Below are 21,195 nucleotides of genomic sequence, written 5' to 3'. Positions count from 1 at the left end.
TTTCCCTCTCATTATATATCTTACTGATTTTATTTACTACATCCTGTTTATACTTTTTTTTAGGAATATGTAATTTGCTATGTTTGCAACACATATAATCCTTTTTATCATCTGGCAAATTTGTTTTAATTTTCTTACTACAAAACTTACCTTTATATTTTCCTTTTTTAAATTTATATGTGCAAAAACTATTATGCATAGATATATATAGACAATAATCATTAGAAAAAATATCTTAAACTTTTGAATTAATTTTTTTTTGGATTTTTTCAAGCATATTTTTTTTAATAAAATCTTCAAATTCTAATTACATAAACATATTTAACTCATGACATAAATTAATCCTTAGATTGATGAGATTAATTGGAAGAAAATCATTGAAGGCAACCATATTGTTTTTTATTTTCCTTTTTGATATATTATTTTTCTTTTAAATCAAAATGAATTTTTATTTTTTTTTCTAATAAATAATATTTTATAATATCTTTTTATACATATATAAATTTATTTTTAAAAAAATTCTCAACTATTAGAATAAATCTCAAACCTTAAATAATTGTTAACCAATAGTTTTAAATGAAAACTACTACTAGTAGTCAAGCTCTAAAGTAGTAGATGAGCTGTGGAAGGTGACAAGTTTGTGTGTTAAGGACACTAAGACGGTCAAAGGCACACTTATTCAATCCATTAACACCATGGCATTGAATCGAAAGAACTAGTTCCAGTTGGTATCTTATTGCCACCAGCTGATCGCCCATTACAAACTCAAGAAGATTACCGCAACATTTGATTTTGCATGGACTCTGAAATAGCAAAAACAGCGTGCCTTGGACCTGGGTACTGTGAACGGTGTCAAACTCTCGCAACTGGGTGCAGAAAAGTTTGGAAAGGAGCTCGACAAACTCATGGATGCTGTTGACAAGGAGAACCGTGATCCGTCGCAGCCAACTGGTGCTACCACGACCGTCAAGCAAGAGCCAATGCAGCAACAGCAAGGTGTATTGGAAGAATGTGCCGAATACATGACAATGACTGAGGCCGATGGTGTAGCTTTCAAAGATTCGACCCTTGGCACGATTATCAAGCAAAAAGCAATCAGTATCTACTGCAAGTGGAAGAACGACATGCCCCTATCAGACCAAGAATTGCATTGGATGGCCTGTGGGTTGTCTTCCATCTTGGATTTGACAAAAACAGACTTGACTATGGAATTCTTGGACTGTACTAAGGACGAGCTGGAGCAAGTGTCTAGTCCCCTAGTTGACAAGCGAAGTCGCAAGCAATATCATCTCCCTGCCTTGGTGAATCAAACATATGACATTGTCGTGTCACTAATCGAAAAGGAACACAATGTCAAGAAGGCCATCTTGTACATTCAGCAAATCAAAACAAGCTGCCTTGACACAGAACGACTGCTTGCAGCACTGGTCACGTTGATCAAGATCGTTGACACCAACGCATTTCTGCTCAACCCTAATAACTCGGCCCGCGTGACAGAGTATGATTTCATCACGCAAGTTTGGGCACCCATCCTCAAGTCATTGATTGATATTCATGGTGTGTTGCGCATGAAAATTGGAGAGTCTAGTCCGGCCCAAGGCATTGTTTGTCGCAAGCGCTCCTACAGTGACGCCCGAGTTGGATTCAAGGTGGACTTGCGGCTATTGTTTGATTCGCGCCAAAATGAACACGACCTGCTTGCTCTCGAAGCTGCAAAGGCGGGTGACGCATCCAAATTGTGCCATGACATTTGCAAACTTATGCGCGAGGCCAAGGACAATCTCGATGCTATCCTGCAGCACATCCTGAAACGTCACATGAAAAAGCCAGTCTTGTCCTGGTACATGCACACCAATGGTGCCAGTGCGCATACTGGCACAGTTCACATTGCTAAGGCTGGTCTTTATTTGGCATTGCATGAATCAAAAATCCACTTTCCAAGAAACTTGGCATCGCTGCAGGTATTCAAAAACGAATTTGTCATGCTCATTTCCATGGTGTTTGACTTGGAACGAAATGCCCTCATGATCAAAAAATCCATGGATTTACTGGATTGTCGCAAGGATTCGGCCATGAGCCGCCACGTCGATCCGGATGATTGTCTTGACGCCAACTCTTGTCTGTCGTCCATGCGACCAACCTTTTACAACCCTCCACGAGACCAAGTATCATTAGCTGTTCTTCCGGCTAACTTGTTTGGTGCTGCAACCACGGCCCCTGTATCATCTGTGCCGTCTCCCCCTTGCCACACCGACTTGGAGCCTGACGAATATGGCTGGGCTGCCATGGATAATGGCCAGTTCTATCACATTCATACTGGTATCACTGCGGATCGCCATCCATTTGACGAAAAATCTTGAGCATTTCGTCCATACTCGTAAATATACCACATTTACCCCCACCGTCACCATACACTCCCAATCTTAAAAGGCTGTTTAAATAAATACGTCGTCATTCATACCATAAGACATCATTCCATTTGCTTGTTGCTCAAATTTGTGCAGTCTTTCGTCCTGGGTCAGGTTACTGACCCTGTTTTTTTTTTTTTTTTTTTTTTTTGTTTTGTTTTGTTTTGTTTTTTGCATTTTGTGTTTTTATAATCTCTCCTTGTTGAGACATTTACCGAAACATTTAGCAGAATGAGAAACAAAGCCTTTGAAATCACTTAAATATAAGCTATCGCATGCCTCACTAATTCTTGTCATTAATGATTCTTTTTCCAGGAATTTATTTCGTTTAACTTTACTCTTGACAACTGACCAAAATTATTCAATTGGATTGAGTTCAGGAGAATACGGAGGAAGGTAAGCATACCGGTATCCTCGAGAGTGAATATATTTTCCTATGTCAGTTGAGCTATGAATAGGGGCATTATCCATGACAAGATAATGTCCTTTCATTTCTGGATACTTGTCCATTTCATCAAGAGTAGCTTTTAAAAAACTCAGATAATGTCCTGTTACTGTTCCAATGCTATAACCATCAGTCTCACACCCGAGCTTTCTCTTCTTGATACGCTTCGGAACTCGCAAACTAACATTAATTAAACCTGTGGCAGAAATTGCACCTAAAGTAGATGTTGCTTTTGCTTTAGTCATTGGCACTGTAACTACTGCAGGAGTGCCTTTCTTTGACCAAGCCATACCCCGTTTCAAATTAATGTGAAAGGCGGATTCATCAAGAAAGACACAATTTGTTGTGAAATCCAGGTCAGTTTGCTGCCACTTTTGAACCCAGTCATATCTTTGCTGAATCTTTTCCTTACTGTTCCTTTCCACAGGATGGAACTGTGCTTGCTTAATAGACAGATTACACTTATTTGTCATGAAGTTATAAACAGTACTACGAGAAACGTTGAGATCCTCATAGTTTTGTTTCAAACTTTCCACCACTTCATTGACAACGGCAGAAGGATTCTCATCAATGTAATCTAAAAGAAATTGCTTATGCTCATTCCCAAGAATACGACGTCGCCCTGATTTTTTCTTTTTTTCGAAAATGCTTTCTGGGTCTTCGTAATAACGTTTTACCCATCTCTGTGCTGCCCGGATATGAATCCCCAATTGTCTCGCAGCAGCAGAAGCATTCAAGCATTTGCTGAAAAATAAATGAAAAAATCTAGTCTTGTCTTCATCAGAGTAAACCGTATAGCGTCGCTTATTGCATAATTCCATATCAACATCACAGTTTCTTTCATCCGCAGTTGGAAGTATAACGGGATTAGATTGTCTTTCTGGAGGTTTATTCATTAAGAATTGAGTACGGGAACTTATTGTTTCAATAGCATACAACTCCTCATCTACAACTAGATCCATCGGCTGAACGCCATGTTCATCAACAATATGCCCCTGTCCATCTTCATAATAAAATTGCATACTCATCTTCAATATCTGTAAAATAAATTGTAAATAGAGAACAATTTAATGCCAAGAATTTTATTGGATTACTACTTAAGCGACAAGTAAAAATAAACGAAGTTCGTGACGCATGAGCATGACTTTATTTTTGGATCAATCGATATCATTTTTGAACGCACAATTTTTTTTTTGCACGACTTCAAACTCAAAATCAGCGACTTTTCTTTCTGAAATGACTGTATACAGGATTTTTCCTAATGATTGGCGGGGCTTTTTTTCCCATCATGGCGGGGCTTTTTTTTCACTTTGTCGTTGGGGGTGTTTGTGATTGGCGGTGTGATTTTCGTGAATGGCAGGAGGAAAAAAATACAATGGCGGCCGAATTACAGGTTGATGGCAGAATAATAAATTCATAATGGCGGCCGTAATTTCAGGTTGATGGCAGAATAGTAAATTCATAATGGCGGTTTGAATTATATCATTAGCGGCATCATTTTTAAAAAATGACATTAGATACTAAAGCAGTTCATCTCATTAAATACATCACAAACATGGGAAGATGTATGAGACATGATAATAGGAGTGGCAAGTTTCTACTAGATGATTAGCACATCACCCTTATATAGCAACATAGATGCTCTGAGAACCATAAAAGAATCGCAAAAAAAGATATCGCAAACGAAAAATAATGATCATGTGTATGTAAAAGGTTTTATTTACAATACAAGAGGTACTTCACATCACAAGAGAAACTTCAATCTTGCGAAAATTTCTTCAATCCACAAAAGCCGATCCTGCATTAGAAGCAATGTCCAGCGGACTTCATTCCATTCGGCCAAAACTCGGTGAACGGTTCTTTGGTCTTCACTGGCAGCTTGACTGGTCGTCGCCAGATTACATCCAGCAGCTCCTCTCCATCTATTTCATCTAGTAGGAAATATAGTTCTTTGTCGAAGTATACGCGATATTCGAGATCTGTTTGATGGCGCTCTATAATAGAAGTATAAACAAAAGAAGAATAAATAAGATTAATAAGAATAGATGTAATACCTTTTATTTGCAGAGCTGTGACGATGTGATACGACGTAATGAAGTAACGCCAGAGATTAAGCGACATCTTTGAGAATGAGTGAAACAATTCTTGCCATTGCAGGTATGCTGCTTTATATGTTTTTAAAATGTAACCCAAGCTCAATCTCACATGTCACTCACACCCACACCCACACTCATACCACAATATAAATCTATGGTTACAGGAATATATAAAAATAGTAAGACTAGATGTTATATCATATTTTTAATTGATCATTATTGCTATCTACAACCATTTTGTCCCTGAATATTCCTATAGTCCTACTCACTCATACCACCACCATTTATCTATGACTCAAACCAGTCAAAGTAATTTTTTCCAAGAAAGCTTATTTATTTATTTTTTTTATTTTTTTTATTTTTTATGTATCTTTGTGCTGTTGATTTCGGGATCTTTGCTTCCTCCGCTGCCTTTCGTATTGACCACCCCATATTAAAGTAGAGGTGGATCAAGTATGCTTGTTTGGAGTCAGTATGAAAGGTTCTGTTAACCCCATAATTGTTGTTGCTGACCTGGTCTTCCTGGCTACCTTGATTATGGACCAGTTGACCTAGACAGAAGATATGTTTTTGTTACATCAGTAAACTAAAAATTAACAAGTTGCACGCATCTTTTGAATAATGGTAAAATGTGTTTGGGACGTACTGGTTTCCATTTTGTCAACTACAAGGTAAACCAGGTTGCCCAGGTCTTCTTCCGGAAGAATATCCGTAGGTGTAGCTATATATAATGGAAATAGATGAGTAACGCGCTGTTTTTTGATAGTAATGTTTAGTTGAACTTACTCGGATCGAATGGTTCCAACATGGATTCATCCCACAATTCAAATTCCAGAAATTTTGTAAAGGAGATGTTGTTGTTGTTGTTGTTCATTGTTACGAAAAAGATAGAGTGATTTATACATTCGGAAAATAGACTTGTCTTTGGTTTAAATAGTTTATGGTTTTCTCTTATGTAACCACATGCTTTCGGGATACAAAATAGTTACAAACGGCTTAGTTTTCTTACGCATATGCCGTTAAACTATATTGCTGGTTTGTGACACCACCAAAAAGATCCAGTAATAGATGTTTGTAAGGTTATCTTATCCAGTATTTGTGATGATTCACAAAAATAAAGAGACAGACTACTGTATGAAGAAAAAAAATTATTTTTTGACAAAAGAAATGCATTTATTTGGTTTTCAAATGATGCTCTCGCAAAACTGCTTGACCTTCCTCAGTATCGATAAATTGCATAACCCAGCGATGCATTGTAGCTGCTGGAACTTTGGTTCTACCGTAGTCGCGTCTTTCAAGGGCACAATCTTTAATTGCTTTCTTGATTTCTTCATCATCCTTGTTCCATTTAGTATATGTTCGTTTTTTGACAGTTGTCAGTGTTGTGATTTCTTCTTGGAGCTGTTCCACCAGTTGCACTAGATCTTGAACTGCCTTAACACAGGGGAGCTCGTCGACTGGTTCGTAATCTTCTTCCAGCCGCATTGCATCTAAGGTTCTTATAAATTCCTCTATTAAAGCATTAGAATAGTGGCCAAAGGATATAATCTTCGATTATATAAACATACCAATGTAAGGGTCTTCTCCCTCACTGACATTGACAGCTTCACGTATTTCTATATGAGAAAGGACAATGCTTGCCATGCTGGAAAGGACTACGTAGTGAGAATTCAGACAGATAGAGTAAAAAGAAAGTTTATAATCAGAAATTTTCAGGTAAGATATGATCCTTGCAAACCTACAGTACTGTAGAAGAATAGGGTAGAGTATCCACATGAAGATCTAGCAAGAAGCATAATGAAATGTTGCACGAAATGGGGCGGTATAAAGTACGGAAGGTGATTTCATTCCATTATCTGTATATGAAAATAAAATATAACGAAGTGTTGCACGAAATGGGACAAAAAAAATCACAGCAAAGTTTAATAGCTTGTATCCATATGAAGATCTAGCAAGAAGTATAATGAAGCGTTGCACGAAATGGGACAAAAAAAACCACAGCGAGGATCTAGTAAGAAGTATAAAGCGTTGCACGAAATGGAATGCAATCACCCTCCGCTATTACTTTATGCCGTCCCAGTTCGTGCAACACTCCATTATACTTCTTACTAGATCCTCACACATACACGTAATTATACTTTGCTGTCGGTTTTTTGTCCCACTTCGTGCAACGCTTCATTATACTTCTTGGTAGATCCTCACGCATACACGCTACTATGCTTTGCTGTTATATTTTATTTTCTTATTCAAACAATGGAATGGAACCACATAAGATGGAATGGAATCACCCTCCGCTATTACTTTATGCCGTCCCAGTTCGTGCAACACTGCATTATACTTCTTACTAGATCTTCACACATACACGTAATTATGCTTTGCTGTGATTTTTTTGTCCCATCTGGTGTAGCATTCATATATACTCTATGTTGAAACTTCAAGTCTATGCGTTATAATGGAATGTTGTCATCTGTTGTAGATACCATTGTGGATTGCTTAATTATATATATCTGTAGGTACGGAACAGAAAAGTATATAAACCGATGATTCAAATCCATTGCTTGTAATAACTCATTCTAAATTTACTATTAATCATGTCCGATATCATTTCTACAAACGACTCCTCCCTCGACCTCATGCAGTTTGAATTAGACGTGGACATGTAAGGCAGTCTCGATGTATACAATACTCAGGAATTGAGCAAGGCTCTTCCTTTTGATGACTTTGAAGAAGACACTACAACATCACCATCATCATCATCATCATCAGCATCGCGGTCTCCATCCTCCTCTGCCTCCTCTGCCCCATCATCGCCATCACCACCACGAAGACGGCAACGAGCACCCCGCCGCGGGTACAATTAAGACGAGGTCGTAGTGGTGCTGCGCGCCTATTTTTGGGATGGGCTTACAATCGAGCAAGCCGGCGCCAAGGTGAAGATGCCGAAGGGAACGGCATCAAGACTCATCCGCATCTACCGCCCCCACATGCCACCACCACCCAAACGGCCCCGTGCTCCCAAGAGTAACCACTTCTTGACGAAGGTTAATGATGGTATTCTGGAGGCAGCTTTACAACATCCGTAGCTTTTTTTTATTAATAAATATTTTTTCTCTGCTGGTTGTCTCTAAACAAATACTTGCTTTATGTAACAATGGTGGGATACTTTTTATAATTAGCTACAAACTGTATCTTGCTTAGTGGGTTTAACATGGGTGACATTATTGCGAGTTGATCTAATGGATTTAAAAAAACTACTGTTTTTTGTCCCATTTGGTGTTACCTTACAAGTTCTGTTCAATAACAAATTCACAGAATTGAAAAGTATGAATCATTTTATTTATTGTACTTGTCCATACAGTATTATTATCACTCGATTTTTTACATCAACTATCACCATGTTATCCATCAAAAATTTAACGCTACCATACAATACTGACGTTGATATGCATGAAGAGGAGATGGAAGTAGACGACGTGTACCAAATCGTATCCGATGAATTTAGTGGCCATACTGGTGGTGTACACTCCCTTGTATCGATGACCAAGATAAAAACTACATCGCAGGTACTTACAAAATATATTGGTCAATAATTCTGTAGAACATGATATGTATTCTATATATTTTATTAATTAATGGTTGGTAATTCACAGGAAATTTCTACATCCAAGGTAATCGATCCTCCAACGTCCACTTCGCCTGGTACTGAAGCCGCAGAAAACCAAACGGAATCAGTGAAAAAGGGAAGGGGAAGACCTCGCAAAAACCCTCCAAAAGAGCCTGTCATCCCAAAAAGTATGCTACTTACTATTACTAAACCTTACTTAATAACATTAAACCTCTAGTTGCTTCTGATATCTAATCCAAAACTCTTAATTCCTATAGGAGCTCATCGAGTGTATCGAGATCCAGAAATTATCCAATTGATCGATAGAATCCAAAATGTCACTTTAAACGCTGCAGAGGCTGGGCGCGACTTGTTGATCCCTGAACGAACCGCACAGCGATACTGGAAACGATTTGTCGACGGTGAGCCATATCTCCCAAGTACAATGGGTAAATCTCCCGGTCCTCCACCAACCTTGACACCCGAACACACAGCATTTCTCCAGGCGTATAACGATACCAAGTCAGATGCGACCCTCAAAGAAGCACAGCAATCGCTTGTTGATCGATTCGGCATCAGCATCACTCAAAGTGGCCTCCAGAAGCACCTTGTTAGCAAATGCGGGCTTACTATGAAGAAGTTGGAATGGATCTCTGAGTACCGCAACTCCGATGAAACGATCGCTTCCCGGATCAACTGGGCACACGCATTTGAAGCCAGTGGCATTAATTACCACAAATGCGTCTTTATTGATGAGGCTGGCTTCAACATGCACATCAAGCGTAACTTTGGTCGATCGAGACGAGGTGAGCCCGCCAAGGCCTTGGTTTCTAAGTCGCGTGGGGTCAATATTACGATCTTGGGTGCCATCACTGGTGAAGGTGTAATCAACTTGAGTCTCCGGAGACCTCAAGCGGTTGTCGCTTCCAAGAAACGCAAGACGCGTGACGGTGAAGAAAAGGTGATGGGCAAAATCGGCACTCGGGCGGAGCATTTTATCGAATTTTTGGAAGTGATGATGAAGGTGCTCACCGAAAATGGTATGGGTGGAAGGACCTTGGTATTGGATAATGCCGCTATCCACAAGACTGATGAAGTTCGGGATGCCATTGCCAAGCAAGGATTCGAGATCCTCTTTCTCCCGCCCTACAGCCCATTCCTCAATCCAATTGAGGAATTTCGGTCAAAGCTCAAGGCAGGTGTCAAACGCCATTTACTGACCACAGACGACACCTTGCTGCCGCGCATCATCAACTCCGCCCATGAAGTCACCGCCCAAGATTGCCAAGGATGGATTCGCCACTCCCTTACGTTTGTGCCTAGGTGTATAGAAGGAGAGAAGATGCTGTAGTTTTTTTTCATATTTTATATGTTTTTTTACTGCCCTTCTATATTTTTTCCTTTTACTTTTTTTTTCATATATATATATATGTTTTTTTTAATAAAATATAGAGTTGTCGAAAATCATTAACTGTCATGCTGAGAAAAAGAAGGCAAAACGATTACCATAATTACCCAACCGCCATTATGGATTTACTATTCTGCCATCAACCTGAAATTACGGCCGCCATTATGAATTTATTATTCTGCCATCAACCTGTAACTCGGCCGCCATTGTATTTTTTTCCTCCTGCCATTCACGAAAATCACACCGCCAATCACAAACACCCCCAACGACAAAGTGAAAAAAAAGCCCCGCCATGATGGGAAAAAAAGCCCCGCCAATCATTAGGAAAAATCCTGTAGACCGTCGCGAATCGGTTGACTTTGCGTGCGTGATGTGTGATGTACGTGCTGTAGCTAAAAAAAGAAACAAAGCGTTGCTGTGTTTCAAACGTTTGCTCGAGAGTTGCATGGTTTAATTTGACTTGTCAAGCATGGGTCAGTCTATCACATACTAGTTAAATACTTGGGACCATGTTTAAAACTTGATTAAAGAAAAGAGTGTGGTAGCTTTGAATGATAGGTGTATAAGGAAAAGAAAACCAAAAAGAAGGCGAAAGCAGTATAGGTAGTGGTTCGTCGTTGCACACAACGTAAACCTCCTTTCATGCAGTTCCGCCCCCCCTCCCAGGTTTGTCGTGACTCGTCGTGTCGCTTGATGTTTAAATGATTATCGTAAACAATACTTCTTAGCATTACATGCTCGATTGTTTATTTATCTGCATAGACACTTCATTTTCAATATGCTTCACCGTTTCAACTTATACTGTAAGCGTGAGCAAGAGGTACATAGATCGTGCTAGCCCTGAGTAAAGATTGACGATCTCTCTTGATTATTTATCAAACTCACCAAAAGCAAGTGCCTGTTTTTGATATGCAAGATTATAAACTGAAGGTACTGATTCAATGAATACTCACCCACATGATGAAACTAAGCTTACAAGTAGAATGGTTATTTTCAACACATTGCTTGACACGATTATGTGGAGGAAAACATATAACAACTTTGTATAATCAACATCCGGACGATATGACAAGTCTTTTTTGGTATGATGCGCGAATGAAACCCCCAAAAAAAACCTTTTAAGGAACAACAAGCTTCAGCTACTATTGCATTTGAGGATAGGGCACCTGATCAAATAAACGATGTTGGTCTCAGCGTAATCTGGATGGAACAGAAATATGCTTCTCTGATATATAAGTGCCCGGATGTACTTTGGTGTCGGACAATGTTATATACCTTTTCCGAGGACCACAATGGCGCTCCTTTCCATGTCGCTCAACAATACGATGACACTAAGCCAATGTATGTAGGGCAAAGTACGAAGGAAAAATTCCCTTTTAGTACGTCGAAAGTACGACCTTTTAATTCGAACTACTGACGCTTCGACGATCGCAGACGATCAATATAACCGGTCGTACGATGGAGCCCACAATTGGTCATAAACAAATCCAAGGGTTCCTTTCTCGTCAACACATTGTACGTACGGTCTCATAAGAGAGGAGAATGCGGTATCCTCCGCGAGTTTCTATTCTCTAAAGGATTCTTATAGACTGTACAGTTACAGTTAGCAATTGTAAACGCATATACGCTAAAAAGCGATTAGAACAGCGGCTCGTCTAGTAAGACTTCCCAAACTTGAGTCTAAATATAAAAGAAGATTACACTGAAAAGAAGAGATAAAGCGGTCGCTATCAGATAATATGTTAATATTTCAACCGATATTTGACAGCCGAGCATTTACTTTGTTTTGCAACGACGCGCAAAGAATATCGAAGAACCTTGTTATTATATGTTGTTAGCGTTAGTACAAGAAAAGAAACATAGCACGATTGTATCACAAGAAGCTTTTTGGCCCCCATAATGCTACACTTCGTTTTAATTCTGTATAGATTTCACTTTTTGTTCTGTTGTTGCAATAGTGTGAATCGTGCATCATTTTAGCTAAATATTAAAGTTTTAGCTGAGCTTAATACTAACAAAATTACAAAGAGAGTCCTATATTACACGCAGTATAATAGAAGCAAAAGAAAAAGTAAACGGACAAGAGTCGAGGGTCTTTCATTTGTTCTGGAAGAAGTCCAGAATGAGTGTGGCTTGATTTGTTTTCGGTACCTGGACTGGAGAGAAAGGTTTTTTTGTTGCTATATAAAAGTGTGAGAATTTGTCATGGTTGTTGTATTACGGCGGGGCAGTCGATAGCGTTTTTTTCACCACCTCGTAACTCATTTTAGATGGATGATTGCGATTAGCACCAAACTCAGCTTTCCCCTTTGCTAGTGCGTGCAAACACACACACCCACCCACCACGGCACGCACTAATAGGCCACTAAGCACCCACAAAGATACACAGTTACAGGGTTCTTTGGGGGCCTGGTCCTATCTCTCTTTCTAATTTGTTATCCTTGTTATTATTTCTTTTTACTATTTCTTATTTCTATATCCCCTCTCTAGCTCCCGCACTCTCTCACTCTTTCTCTCTTTTTGTAATTTTTTTTAATGGAGCTGCACGAACAAGGAGTAGGGGGTGTCTTGCAGCAAAAGCTACACACAAGGGTCGAAACTTTTCCTTCTGCTCCTTCCAAGCAACAACAACATCAGCAGCAACAGCAACCACCACCACGAATAGACAATATTGCTCATCTCTACAGTCAACTTCAAGCGGCCTTTGACAAGCCGCCTACAACGACAAAAGCACGCAACGCTACTCCTGTCGTCGGCCATCCCACTCCAATTAAGCCTGCACGCGTCAACATATCGCACATGCCACACCAGCAGCAGCAGCAAGAAGAAGAACAACAACAACAGCGGACATCGTCATCGTCATCGTCGGACGTACCTGGCACCACTCGTTCATCGACCGAAAGCGGTTTTTATACACCCAGCAACAGTAGCTCGAATACCAACAGCCCCATCACACCATCGCCGCATCACCACCACCACCACCACCATCATAGTAATGAAAACCCTAAGCAGCAATTACCTGACGTGTGTGCATGTCATCATTGGCTAGTGTCAATCGATTCCGAACACTGTGGGCTATGCGACGAACCATTACCACAACTTCAAGAATGGCAACAAGAGCGAAATCTGGGTTTTCAAACGATCGAACGAAGCGAATCACAACTGCAACGTTTACAAGAAAAGCAACGAGAATACCAAGAACAAATCCAACAACTTGTGACGGATATCCACAACAAAGAAGCCTCGATCGAACGTCGTACTGTCGGACTGGAATCTTTACAACAGGATCTCAAGATATTGCACAACAAATGCAAAGGTGAACGGATGCAAGTCAAAGAAATCCAACAGTCCAAAGAATCGGTCAAGCGGGAACTTGAGGAATTATCGCAACGACTGTTTGAAGAAGCCAACGAGATGGTACAGTTTGAAAAGGAGGAAAAAAAACGGATTCAAGTCGAGCACGAAAAGTCCAAGCAACAGTTGGAAGAGGCTGAAACTGAACTTTCTCGAGTCGAGGCAGAATTGCAGACATTGCGTAAAGATATCGGGTTACTTGTTGAATCCATGGCACCACCACCACCACGACCGTCATCAGCATTATCGGGTTACTGTGAATCACAATCGAGCAGCAGTAACAACTATAACGCAGCAGCAGGAGATGATCACCATTCCACGAGTAACAGTGACACACCAGTCCTATCATCTGGTGGAAGCATGAACATGGGTGCTGAAACAGTCATGATGCGAGCCCAGATTGATCTTGCGGTACAACACAACAACAGCAACATGATGGCTCTACAGATCGAAGCATCAGAAGACGACCATTGCCTGATGGAATTTCGACAATTTATCGATACAGCCAGCACAGTCTCGCTTCGAAAACTGCACTCGATGCCGTACATGAAACAATGTCTCGAGGACGATGTTCGACCTACCTTACGATTTGGTCCCACCCCAAAATTGGCCAGTCGCAAAATCATTGATGCCATCTTGGTCAAGACGTGTTTTGTTGAGACGTGCCCGCCTGGATTTGTGCATGAGCATTTCAGTCAACAACAGAACCAAGCAGCAGCAGGAGAAACGATCACCAGTCTATGGGAACGATTTGCTTCATCGCCCGTGTTTGAGGGCTGTCAGGCGTGTGGTCGTCAGGTGCCAAAGGAAGAGCAAAAGCAAGTCTTGACCTATCGGTTCCGTACGTCCTATTTTGATGAATGGGCATGTATCGATCGATATTGTCGCGATCGTCTTGAAGCTGTTGTTCAGTTTTACTCGTTCCTTCGCCAGTTACGTATCGGTGCCTATCGTCATCGCTCGTTGACCGAAGTATACCAAGAATGTTCTCGCTTAAGGCTTCAAATGTGTCTGAGCAGGTAAAACATGGTTACTTTACTATGATTTTTTTGGCCACTGGTAACAACTGGAAATCAAACAGCTCGCTAACAAGAATAAACGGTTTGTGGAACTTTTATAGGATGGGTGCATTGCCTGCTGTTTTGCAAAGCTCAGGCTTTGATCCAGATGTCCTTGCTAGAGCTACCCCGGGTAGCAGTAACATCGGTCACCTTGTTCCTGATGATGTAAATAGTGCCCGATTATCAAGCTCTACCGCATCCACATTGACCCTGTGAAAAAGAAATTAACAGACGCCTTACTCCTCCTCCTCCGTTTGCTCCCCATCTTCTGCCGTTCATCCAATCCATCGTACTACTATTACTTCTACTTTTACTACCACTACTATTTTTCATCTAACTACAAACCACCCCCTACTATCACCTGCCACTACATAGCGAACTTATCCCCTACCCCCATGCCCATCCTTTCGTTTTCTCACTCTCTCTTCTTTTAGCCCTGTTTATCAACTACTCTTTCTTTTTTATATATACCATCCTTTTTCTAATTTTTTTTCCTTGCTAGTAGTCATGTAAATCTTTATATTATTGGTAATTTGCGTATTAAAAACACCCCAGAAGTAGCTTTACTTTCTAATATATTAAAAGAAAACCAAACGAAAACTGTATCCAGCAGTGTTTACTCAGCCGTTGCTTTATCATTATATCAGATAGACAATATGCAATGTGCTTATCATTCTTTCTTTCCTTGCTCACTCGTACCCCTGCGGCGTTCTGTATCATAACCCGCGTAATACAACTGTATATTGCATCAGTTGTATAGAGCGTTCCTTCCCGCTCTCTCTCCATTATTCCTTCCTTTTTTTCGGTCTTTGTATAGTCCGTGTAATGGAATTCAGAGACACAGCAAGAGGAGATTTACATAGACTGGGATGTATACTTGGAACTATTAGGAAGAGAAAAGGGCTGTAGTATGCAAACTGTATGATTTAATCGGAGTTGTACACACATATTCACAATAAAGTTTATGCACAAATTCACATAGTGAGGCAAGTCCTAATTTTTTGTAATCATCACACCCCTTTTTTCCCAACTCTTGAAAACGTTTCCCTTGGTTCACTCATGATTTCAACCATATATGAATACGGAACAGCAGCAGCGGAAAAGGCTGCAATTGCTGTTTTACGGCGTGGTCGGATCCCACAACATATTGGATTCATCTTGGATGGCAACCGACGTTACGCAAGGAAAATGGGTGCTGACACAAAGTCTGGTCACTATAAAGGATTCGAGCGTTTGAAAAAGGTATACATTGTTTTGGTCACTAAGAGAAAAATAGAGAGACACAAAAGCAGTAACAACGTCCTCTGCTATGGCTCAAACTAGGTCGTGCGCTTTTGTGTGGAACTAGGTATCCAAACGGTCACTGTGTTTGCGTTTAGTATCGAGAACTTCAAACGATCAGAAGAAGAAGTGGCCTATTTAATGCAATTGTTCCGTGAGCTGTTTTCAACTATTCCAGAAGAGTAATAAGCCTTCCGTTTTTGTATCAATATTGTTCGGGTGGGCCTACCTTTGCGTGGCAACTAACAGACATATAATGTTTTAGTGAGTCGTTTGCGTATTACAAAGTTGGTGTGCGAGTATGCGGTCGCCTTAGCTGTTTGCCACCGGATGTGGTAGAGTCAGCACATGAGGCCATGAACCGGACAATGCACAATGCAGAGTAAGTAGCTATATCTCCCGTTGCTACTCTGAATTCAGAAAGCGGTGTTGTGGTTACGGGAAATGTTGTTTATATGGGCTGTTGCTAAGTGACAACGGGGACAACAACAACCATAGGCGATACCTTAATATCTGCTGCGCATACACCTCGAGAGATGAAATGGCCACGGCCATCAAGGAGAACGTTCACCTTGTGGAAGAAGGCGAAATGAACATAGAGTAAGTGACTTACAAGCGTGTGGCGCACAAAAGAAAGGGACTTTCCACTCAAATGGGCTCCAAAATAGCGATATTACGGAGAGATCCATCCAAAATCATCTGTTTACCTCAAGAAGTCCGCCACTAGACATCCTTGTGCGCACGTCTGGCGAAATTAGACTCAGTGATTTTTTGCTTTGGCAGGTATGAAACATTCAGCACGCATTCAATTGCTTCGTTAGGTGTACACGGTAGAGGGAGATTTGGACGATGTATAAAAGAAGGATCTAGGGCGAGAAGATGATTTATCATCATTATTTTGTGTATTAGTCGAGCGATCAATGTCAAATACAGATCTTGAACTGTTTGTGGCCAGAAATTACGCTTTGGGAGATCTTACCCGTACTACTGGAATACCAAATATACCGTGACACATCACGCAAAAATCACAACAACAACAACAACAAGACCAAACCAAAAACCAAAAACATTGCTAGTACATAGTAGCATTGATATTACAAGCGCAGCAGCTGCTGCCGATGGAATTCATAGTACATACTGGCGCAAATAGTTGAGAAATTATGATTTATTATTACTGTATTAATAATGAGACTAGGCTACGTTACGGAGCTAAATTGTTAAAGAGTACATAAAACGGTGAATATGGTGCCATCGCTGAAAAAATCTTTAGGAGGGAAAAATTGTGGCCAGAGAAGAGACGAGGATGTGTACATGACAAACAAAAATATATATGGAGAGAGAAAGAATACATGTGAGTTATGGATACGAATATGGCGCACTGAAAATTCGCAAGCGTTGTTTCGAGAAGAAGCTGATAATAAGTGAATCGCTTTGGAGAGCATTCATAATGGGGGGCTGGTTCGTCCCTGAGGTGTAGTCGGCGACAGGATGGCTTAGGCGGTAAATTTTACGAGGCACTCGAATGAGTGCTGGCCAACAAGTTTACGATTTACCTTTGGTGAGAGCTGCATCCGATCGTGGCACCTAATTAAAATGCAGCCAAAGACGTGTATATCGAACTGATGTTTCTAGTAAGGTGCCAAACGCCGTGAGAAGCTCTATTAGTAGTGGTGCATAATATTCGGACAATTGTTGCAGTGCTCGCGCTTCGCTTGTTGAGTGCCACAACGACAATCTTGGAGGGGATGCGAGGGAAACCAATGCAACTGCCATTTCAGCTACCGGTGCCTGTCGTGAGAGTAGGTTGCCAGGTAGAGGACAGGATCGATCACACTCGGTTGGGCCAAAGACATCTGACCGTCTTGAATTTGGTGCGCTGTGCATGGTAAGCGCATATAATACATAAATATGGCCAACCATTAGCGACCATCATGTACTTTATGAGGAAGGCGAAGATTGCATTTGATATCTCCTTCGTCTAGCTGTTTGACAGCTTTGTGTATGATATTGTACCAAAAACTGAGAATGTTTCTTTAGTTTGTAGTCTTCCTCTCGTATCATATTCTATGAATTCGAAGAAATCGCTGCCAATACTCTTTTCAGTTGAAGTGCATCGGCCACCACAGAAGTAACCTCTATTTATGTGAGCTTTCTTTTCACAATGTCAACCATTCCCGGCACCTGCCATTTACTTTTTCTCTGGGATCTTGTTGCTGAGACCGTGCTAACGGGTGCACGTATCTTCCTATTTAGAAACAGGCGGCGACACGGTCGGGGCACGCCCTGCATGATACCGGTGAAACATATAAGCATATCCCGACTTTGAAGTCCTTCTTCTTGGGCTGTGTTGCTTTAAACAAAAATCGGCTGCGTTAAAATTATTCTCCTCTATCGAAATAACGTTTTTAGCGTAATAAAAATTTAATATCGTCAACTTTAGGTGACTAGATACTTTTTAAAAGTAGGCCCTAAATTTGGCTGGTTATAGCTGTCTTGCACCATAATGACTTATGTAAGCTGATTTTGGACACTTTAAAACCACTTTATTCGTGAAAATGTGCGCAAGAAAGTTTAAGCGCGCAAAACATTCATCTTTGCATTTCACTCATGATTCCGATTACGTGCATTGAGGTCCCAACGAAGTCCATTCGCATTCGCCGGAGCAGCAAGCAATTGGACTCATACAATAATCACCAGAAGCATAGCAAGTGCCAATATCATCAGCAGAAACCAGCACGGAAGCCAGCATCGAGGCCAAAACCACGGAAAGAGAAAGGCGTTGGAGAGAGAAAACTTGAACCATGTTCGTCTTGTTTACTATAAGCGTGTACATGTCAATGGTTAGTTGAATAAACATGAAGGTGCATAGTAGTGAAATAAAGAAAAGATGACTTACAATTGAGTGAGGATCACAAAAATATTTGATATAGAGCAAGTTCTGTAGAAAAGCGAACCTTTTATACTAAAAGACTGACTGTCAATCTACCTCTTCAATGTAAAGGGGCTAGGAACTGTAACGCCATCTGTAGATTATGCTGCATATGATATAGAAATAAAAACCTTATGCGTTAAATCAAGCCTAGCCCACCTTGCTACGCCACACAAGGATTATCAATTGAACACATCTGGCTATATATCAATATAGAAAAAGTTGACGAAATAGTAACACTACATACTACCTATTAGCTTGACAGCTCATTACCCAATTTTGAATATAAATAAATGTGCTGACAGCTAATAAATTTTTGGAAAAGAAGTCTAATGCCTTCTCTGTATTCTGCGTCGTATATGTGGAAACGAAAAGCATTATGCACGAGTGCATCTATGCAGCACACGTACCGTGTTTTCTCCTCAAAGTATATAGCTGTGCATATGCAGATATGGGCTGTGTTTCGATGATCGCATCATCGCCACATATACTCAGTTCACCTACAGCCAGACTCCGTCTTTTGCAGTTCAAACAGCATTTAGGTGAAGATGGCAAAGTGGCAACATCCTTTATGATAGGCAATTTGTCAGCAATTATAAATTTAAGGAAATATGAATATATACAGTGGTTCCCCGTCTAATTTCACACTCAACAAGATAAACCCTCAGTTATCTCAATTTTTTTCTATACCCCCTTATAGTATGTAGCACCCTCAGTAGTTTCAGCACTTTATAGATCCCCGTTGAGGCTGAACTTAAACAGGGAACCACTGTAGCTGATATAAGGGGGAGAGACATGCGGGAAACCCCTCAGGGGAAGAAAAACTGGTTGTGGAAAGCGATGAAGCGATGGTAAGTGATGCTTAAATATTACAAAGAGAAGAAAAATAAATAAAATATACATAGGCTTTACCAGAGACAACAGGTAGAGAGTAGAGAGAGAGATGGGTGTTGGGGACCAGGATAAATCACTAACTCGAGGTTGAGGGAGAGAATTGTGCAAGAACAAGCCGTGGATCTGGTTCAGGTTCAAATCTGTAACCAGGATGGCTGCAGGTACACTATAGGAAAGAAAAAACCTTAATATACCTTAAAAAACCTAAAAAAACCTAAAACCTGAAAAAACCTGAAACGGGCAAATTAAGGTATATTCAGGTTTTTTTTAAACCTGAAAAAACCTGAGAAAACTCGAATATACCTTAATAATATCTGGTTTCTCTGATTCGTTTTATTGGTCGGCTGAAGTGTGGAATGCGTTCAACTGTGTTTATGATTGGGTACATACATCGTGTCTTATTGGTCGTTGTACGTATAGCTGATCCGTTTGGGAGCATCATTGGATATTTCATCAGCTATTCACATTTCCTCATTGATCCTCTTTCATATTATATATGCTAAAAAACTGATTTCGATTGGATGACAATATGTTTATTATTAAATTTTGCTTTCTATATTAAATCTTTGACAAATCATTTTTGCATTGTGTAGTACACAAGCAAATAAGTGTTCAATTCTATTTAGTTGCCAACACGACCGCAACAGCGAACACCACGAGCATTACGAGCACCGACGCGAGCAACACTGGTGCTGTCAGTGAAGTCATTAGCAGATCCATCGCATGAACGGGCGCGTTTGCGTGATGTAGTCTCTCTTTTAATTAGGTTGGTATATCATGGATGCTCATTCTATGCCATGCAATATGGATTTTTGATCTACTGTATACCTTGGCTTAAAGAGGAGAGCAACACACTGGGCAGTTGCGACGCGTCTTCGTCTTCCGACTATTACACTAGGAGCCTTGAACAGTCGTCTGTGTTTGATGTCGACGGCAACGCAACCTCATGGTGTTGACGAACGCTGGTTGAGTACAAACAGTGTGTGTGCTATGAAGTACGTCAAATACATCAGCATTGGTAGAGTATATATACCTTTATTCTGAAAAAACACATGTTTCCTCTTGTGGAGCGCTTGATAATGTCTGATAGCGTTTAAAAACTGTAATATTTTGAAGGTAAGCATTATATACATATATACCGGAAACGCTAATACTCCTAGTATGTACTTACTGATTTTTGGTTGTTGAAGCCGCTGTAAGTTATTGCGCGATCCCCCGAAGTTGCAGGATTTTGTTTGTAGCCCAACTGTTCACGCACGCAGCCAAGGGTGCAGATCTTTAGCATGCGCTCTATAAATCTTGTTGCGCCTTCAAGGTCGTCTCTGGTATCGCTGACCAGCTCGTTCTAAGCAAATCAATATCAGGTTTGCTGAGAATACCATCGACCATTATCCCAGATCGTCCCCATATGTTGTCCCTGATATTGACTTCGTCGCTGCGCGTGATATCCAATTGGTGCTCCCTGACAACGTCGTGGCACAGACTGGTCAGCTCCTCCATTACAAACTTCGTCTGTGAGTATGCCGTCAAACAGCCCAGAAGAAAACGCTCTTGATACGGAGCTGGAAGATTCTACAGATGGACATGAAAGGACAGCACTGTACATCCCCAACTATAAGAGTTACTGATGTGGAAAGATCATCCAACGCCTTACTGTGACATCAACTTCCCTTGCCAAGGAGCCGACCGACCGTGCAAGTGCAAGCATTGAATCT

At 40.6% G+C, this 21,195-nt stretch overlaps 4 protein-coding genes across 4 annotated transcripts; 3 read left to right on the top strand and 1 right to left on the bottom strand.

Annotated features, from left to right (window-relative positions):
* Positions 1-905: 905 nt before the first annotated feature.
* Positions 906-2,360, top strand: BDB00DRAFT_873302 (uncharacterized protein; the record flags this gene model as incomplete). The annotated part of the gene is made up of 1 exon (XM_053127072.1): positions 906-2,360. The coding sequence occupies one exon, from the start codon at positions 906-908 to the stop codon at positions 2,358-2,360; it is 1,455 nt and encodes a 484-aa protein (XP_052978806.1).
* Positions 2,361-12,283: 9,923 nt separating this feature from the next.
* BDB00DRAFT_827856 (uncharacterized protein) lies at positions 12,284-14,987 on the top strand. Its single transcript, XM_053123816.1, has 2 exons — positions 12,284-14,334; positions 14,436-14,987. The coding sequence occupies exons 1-2, from the start codon at positions 12,497-12,499 to the stop codon at positions 14,590-14,592; spliced, it is 1,995 nt and encodes a 664-aa protein (XP_052978805.1). The 5' UTR covers positions 12,284-12,496; the 3' UTR covers positions 14,593-14,987.
* Positions 14,988-15,416: 429 nt separating this feature from the next.
* On the top strand, positions 15,417-16,740 carry BDB00DRAFT_909938 (di-trans,poly-cis-decaprenylcistransferase; the record flags this gene model as incomplete). Its single annotated transcript, XM_053128643.1, has 6 exons — positions 15,417-15,618; positions 15,700-15,839; positions 15,923-16,039; positions 16,156-16,257; positions 16,326-16,440; positions 16,567-16,740. The coding sequence occupies exons 1-6, from the start codon at positions 15,436-15,438 to the stop codon at positions 16,738-16,740; spliced, it is 831 nt and encodes a 276-aa protein (XP_052978804.1). The 5' UTR covers positions 15,417-15,435.
* Positions 16,741-20,002: 3,262 nt separating this feature from the next.
* Positions 20,003-21,111, bottom strand: BDB00DRAFT_429647 (uncharacterized protein). Its single transcript, XM_053117361.1, has 4 exons — positions 20,909-21,111; positions 20,652-20,825; positions 20,514-20,580; positions 20,003-20,423 (listed from the first exon to the last, which is right to left on the bottom strand). The coding sequence occupies exons 1-4, from the start codon at positions 20,978-20,980 to the stop codon at positions 20,266-20,268; spliced, it is 471 nt and encodes a 156-aa protein (XP_052978803.1). The 5' UTR covers positions 20,981-21,111; the 3' UTR covers positions 20,003-20,265.
* Between the last annotated feature and the right edge of the window lie 84 nt (positions 21,112-21,195).

Source organism: Zychaea mexicana (genome assembly GCF_025766255.1).
Source record: "Zychaea mexicana strain RSA 1403 chromosome Unknown BDB00scaffold_46, whole genome shotgun sequence".
In the NCBI taxonomy this organism is placed as follows: domain Eukaryota; kingdom Fungi; phylum Mucoromycota; class Mucoromycetes; order Mucorales; family Lichtheimiaceae; genus Zychaea; species Zychaea mexicana.
Note: the sequence above shows the minus strand (reverse complement) of the source record. Positions and strands in the feature narration are given on the sequence as shown.

Coding starts and splice junctions, on each gene's coding strand:
- BDB00DRAFT_827856 (XM_053123816.1), top strand. CDS start 12,497: ATGGAGCTGCACGAACAAGGAGTAGGGGGTGTCTTGCAGCAAAAGCTA. Junction 14,335..14,435: donor CTTCAAATGTGTCTGAGCAG/GTAAAACATGGT, acceptor GAACTTTTATAG/GATGGGTGCATTGCCTGCTG.
- BDB00DRAFT_429647 (XM_053117361.1), bottom strand. CDS start 20,980: ATGGAGGAGCTGACCAGTCTGTGCCACGACGTTGTCAGGGAGCACCAA. Junction 20,826..20,908: donor ATATCACGCGCAGCGACGAA/GTCAATATCAGG, acceptor TGATTTGCTTAG/AACGAGCTGGTCAGCGATAC. Junction 20,424..20,513: donor TGTGTTTTTTCAGAATAAAG/GTATATATACTC, acceptor CAACACCATGAG/GTTGCGTTGCCGTCGACATC.